This window comes from Manacus candei, unplaced genomic scaffold (assembly GCF_025592945.1).
Source record: "Manacus candei isolate 608988 ecotype Guabito, Panama unplaced genomic scaffold, ASM2559294v1 h1tg000056l, whole genome shotgun sequence".
NCBI classification, from domain to species: domain Eukaryota; kingdom Metazoa; phylum Chordata; class Aves; order Passeriformes; family Pipridae; genus Manacus; species Manacus candei.
The window spans coordinates 6,577,779-6,581,914 of NW_026138104.1; the positions used below are offsets into that span (position 1 = coordinate 6,577,779).

Here is a 4,136-nt window from a genome sequence, read left to right on the forward strand (position 1 = left end):
TAAGAGCTAATTACACCCCAAAACACACCAGCGCGGCACATCTTCCACGGAACAGCATCACTCCCGCTCCCCACCCGGGGAAGCGAGGGGTCCCCCCTCCGTTGGCGCGGGCAGGACGGCGCGGGGGGGGCGGGGCAGCGCCTCTGCCCGCGGGGGCTCCGCGGCCGCGCACCGGCCCCGCCCCCCGCGCGCCCGCCCCGCGGCGGCGGCCCCGCCCCGCCCCGCGATCAGCTGCGCGCGCGTCACGTGGGCGCGTGTCGAAGGTCACGGCGCTCACAATGGAGCTGTCGCCGTACGCGCAGGGCGGGTGGCGGGTCCTGGGCGACCCCCGCCGCTTCCCCCGCCGTCCCTTCGCCGCGCTGCTCCGCGCCGCCTTCCGCAGCCTCCTCGAAGACCCGCAGGCTGCGCTGGGTAAGGGCGAGGCGCGGGGGTGGGGCGGTGCGGGCCGCGCCGCTCCGCGGGGCGCGCAGAGGGGGCGCCGCGCCCCGCCCGCCCCCGCGTATGGACACGCGTGTCCCCGCGGGGCCGGGCGGCTGTCCCCGCGTGTCCCCGCCCGTGGACGGCTCCAGGGTGCCGCTGCGCGGGGTGTCACCGCTAATGCGCGACTGCTTCATCAAAGCTCCGACCCGTCAAAAGCGGAGGGGGGGCCGGGCCGGGTCGCCCCTCGCGTTCGTGTCGGCGGGAGTGGGGCAGAGCGGCGGTGTTCCCCCGCTGCCACCGTGTGGGGGTTTTTTCGCGTGTGGACACGTCCTACGGCAACCTTGTCGTGAGGGTGCACGGCCGTACAATTAATTTTGCAGTGTTAATGACGGACGGACGGTGCTGGGCTGGGCGGCCGGCGGCCCCGGGGTCCGGCCCGGCCGGGGGCTCCCGCTCCGCTCCTCGCCATTAACAGGCTGCTGGGACGGGGCTTGGAGAGGAAACTGAGGTTTTCCTTCTTTTTTTTTTTTTTTTCCCCTCCTTTTTTTTTGGTTTTTTTTTTTGTTTTTGGTTTTTTTTAATGGGAAGGAGATGCAGAGGCGGCGGGGCGCGCAGCGCCGCACAGCCCCGCCTGGTACGGCTCGCCCCAGCCAATGCTTCAGCCCCTCACCTCCTCCTCCACCTCCTCACACCTTGCCTACTTGCTCCGTCCTTTCGCTCTGAAACACTAAATGTGTTTCATTTTGAAGTTTTTGTGGGAAAGATAGTGTTCAAAGGGCGAGCAGCAGCCCTGCGTACCGTGTGCTGAGGTTTGGCAAGTAAATGTGTCATCAGTAATTAATTTATTTTAGACGATCCAGACCTGAAAGATATTGACCCTACAGTATTAAAACATTGCCATGCTGCGGCTGCAACATGTATTCTGGAGGCAGGGAAACAGAAAGCTGACATATCTGCTATAAGGTACTCATAGTTGGAAGCTTCACCAGTTTTCTAGCGGTTGTTACTTAAAAGTGTACTGCTGAGTTAATGGTAAAAGAAAACTAATAAATTCTTTTTTCCCTGTAGCACATGTCTAGAAGACTGTAAACTGGATAAAGAGAGAATAGAACAATTTTGCACCGAATATCAGGTTTTAAAAACAACTTTAACATATTAATTTTTTTTCTTCTCATAGGAATTTATTGAACCTAGTAAATATTTTTTTCTTTTTTTTTCCCCCCTCTCCAGAAAAACAAGGATGCATTGGAAATCCTATTGGGAAGGTAGGTCAATCAGTCAGCACAGAAACATAGTTTCAACTACAGTTAGTTTGAAATTGTTCTGGAAAACACTTTTGCATGGTTTAGGTAATTTAAGTAAGAAATATTGTTCCATTTTAAAAGTACATTTTTAACAAACTCTAGAAACAGCTGTTGAAACTTTTCTTCATTAGGAATTCTACTCTAAAAAAATCTTTTTGAGCTTTTCAAGAAGCATTACAAGGATCATGAAAAAGTTCTTTATTGATGGACGGCTTTAGAAAATGACCTTTTCTTTTAGTGTAGGAAACTTGTAACTGTTTTGTCTTTCAGCATAGGCAGATCTCCTCTCCACATAACTGATGTGTCTTGGCGCTTGGAATATCAGATTAAGGTAATTTTAATGCACTAAGGTGTTTCTTTAGTCTGTCTTAGTGCTGAGAAATGACTGTTTTATGTGTTCTTTGTTTTTAATTTAGAACAATCAACTTCATAAAACTTATCAGCCTTCCTACTTGGTGACCTTAAATGTAGAGGTACTGTACTCCCAGCCCCCTGAAAGGAAAAAAATGCAATTTCATGATTCTTTTAAATAAAATAGATGTTGTTGTTTGTTTTTTTTTCCTTCAGAACAGTGATTCAGGATCACACCCAGATGTTAGTTTTAGTTGTACGATGGAGCAATTACAGGTACTTGTTTCCTTCATCATTCTATGCTTAGCTCCAGTTGTGGATGTAGGTGTTTTTAGCAACTTGCCAATCAAAATTAAATCATATATACTATTATTTAAAAAAAAAAAATCTCTACTGGGAGAATACGAGAGAATCTTCCATAAAAATTATCTGAGTGTATTTTACTGTCTTTTCAAATAAAGTTGCAAAGTAACTGATTTTAGTTGTGTGAGGAGTGTTTTACATACTGCATAAATATTTTGTCTGTTTTCATAGCTGTAATCTATATATGTATTTGGGAGGAAATTCATCATTTTCTGAAACTCTGATTTCCCATGCTTTAGAGAAATGATTAAAGAAGCTGGTTCAATGATTTAAATGTGTCATGATTAAAAATAGAGAGCAAACTGAAGGCTCTTCAGTGGTGTTAATGACATGTAAGAAATGTACTGAAACAAACGTTGATCTTTGTTTAGCGATTTAAATGTGTAACTGAACAATAGAGGTATTGTAATGCTTGGAAGTGGCCAAACTCTGGAGGATCGGGAAGAGGGGTTGTGGAGAGAGGAAAAGCAAGATATTAAAACTTTAGGTTTTAAATGTGTGTCTTAAAAGTTGTCCTTTCCTCACTAATGAGCGTTTCTAGTCAGTTTGCTGACATAGCAAAATCTGACATGCTTTGGCTAGAGAATGATCCTGGTACAAAATTGCACTCAAAATATTTTCAGTGTTTTAGAAATGCACGTAGTACTTCAAAGCCTGGAGCGGATGTTAGTGTTAGCCATTGTGGCAATACTGATAAAATCTACGTGTTAATAGTAGCGATCTGGTTTAGGAGCAAATACATTTTTAAAAGTGTTTTCCTTCAGTTCCCACTTTTCTAACTACACTGTAAAATATGGAGCTGTTTAATTACTTGCCGGCATTGTTTGTCAGTTACAACATTTCTTTGTGCTACAAGGTGCTGGTTTCCCTTGCCTCTTTGTATAAAAAAGATACTCTGTTCCTCTAGCTGACCTTCTAAAAAATATGTTTATTCTAAGACAATATTTCATCTCTTAGGATTTAGTTGGAAAACTAAAAGATGCTGCAAAAAGTCTAGAAAGAGCGACTCAGATGTGATTGAAGGAAGGTGTCAGCCTGCTGAGCTGAAGTACTCTCATTCCTAAGAGTGTCTCCTAAATGACAAATGTCTTTCATCTCTTGATGCAAACTGTCCTTTTTTTTTAAGTCCTTGGATGTGAATTAAATGAAACAACTTTTTTACGTCCGCATTTGGTATTCCTTGCTCGTGTAATTTTTTTTTTTATTAATTCTTGTTAAGTATTTGCTTAACTGTCATGTCATCAAAGCATTCCTTCTATCTTATTTTGTATATTTTTACATTTGTCGCTGCTTATTTTTCTCTGTTATCTAATAAAAGTTTATTCGCGCCTGTTCTGCAATTTCTATGGGTGAATTAGCTGTACCTAAAAGTAAGATGCTAAACGTTAGATCAGCTCAGTGAGGCGAAAGTCCCTTCCTCCCGTGCCGCGGCTGCGGCGCGTTTGCTAAATCGCCCGCCGCGCTTTGTCATTTCCCTCCAGCCGATCTTACATCTCCCCTACGAGTAAAGGTTGGACCCCGGCGCGGGTGGCAAGAAAGGATTCAGTTTAATCGTATGGGCTCGGGGTGCCTCGAGGAAAGCCGAGGGTCCGCGGGATGGAACGGAGCCGGGTGGCGGCTCCGGCTCGACGGCAGGGCTACTCCGCGGCTCTCCCGGCCGCCTTGGGCCGCTCCCGGCACCGGTGGTCTCCGCGGGGC

The 4,136-nt window shown here is 46.7% G+C and overlaps 1 protein-coding gene across 2 annotated transcripts; it reads left to right on the forward strand.

Moving 5' to 3' along the window:
* Window positions 1–247: 247 nt before the first annotated feature.
* On the forward strand, window positions 248–3,778 carry COMMD3 (COMM domain containing 3). Of its 2 annotated transcripts, XM_051802526.1 has the most exons (8): window positions 248–411; window positions 1,272–1,383; window positions 1,489–1,552; window positions 1,651–1,685; window positions 1,995–2,055; window positions 2,141–2,197; window positions 2,292–2,351; window positions 3,396–3,778. In XM_051802526.1, exons 1-8 carry the CDS (start codon window positions 279–281, stop codon window positions 3,453–3,455), a joined length of 582 nt encoding a protein of 193 aa, XP_051658486.1. In that variant the 5' UTR covers window positions 248–278; the 3' UTR covers window positions 3,456–3,778. The 2 variants fall into 2 exon arrangements, with proteins under 2 accessions (XP_051658486.1, XP_051658485.1); XM_051802525.1 differs by having other exon boundaries at window positions 2,292–3,778.
* Window positions 3,779–4,136: the final 358 nt, after the last annotated feature.

What these genes read in the sequence shown, in the direction of transcription:
- COMMD3 (XM_051802525.1), top strand. Translation starts at nt 279, where the DNA reads ATGGAGCTGTCGCCGTACGCGCAGGGCGGGTGGCGGGTCCTGGGCGAC. An exon ending in GCTGACATATCTGCTATAAG is followed by an intron (nt 1,384 to 1,488) that starts GTACTCATAGTT and finishes TTTTCCCTGTAG; the next exon opens with CACATGTCTAGAAGACTGTA. An exon ending in TTGGAAATCCTATTGGGAAG is followed by an intron (nt 1,686 to 1,994) that starts GTAGGTCAATCA and finishes TTTGTCTTTCAG; the next exon opens with CATAGGCAGATCTCCTCTCC.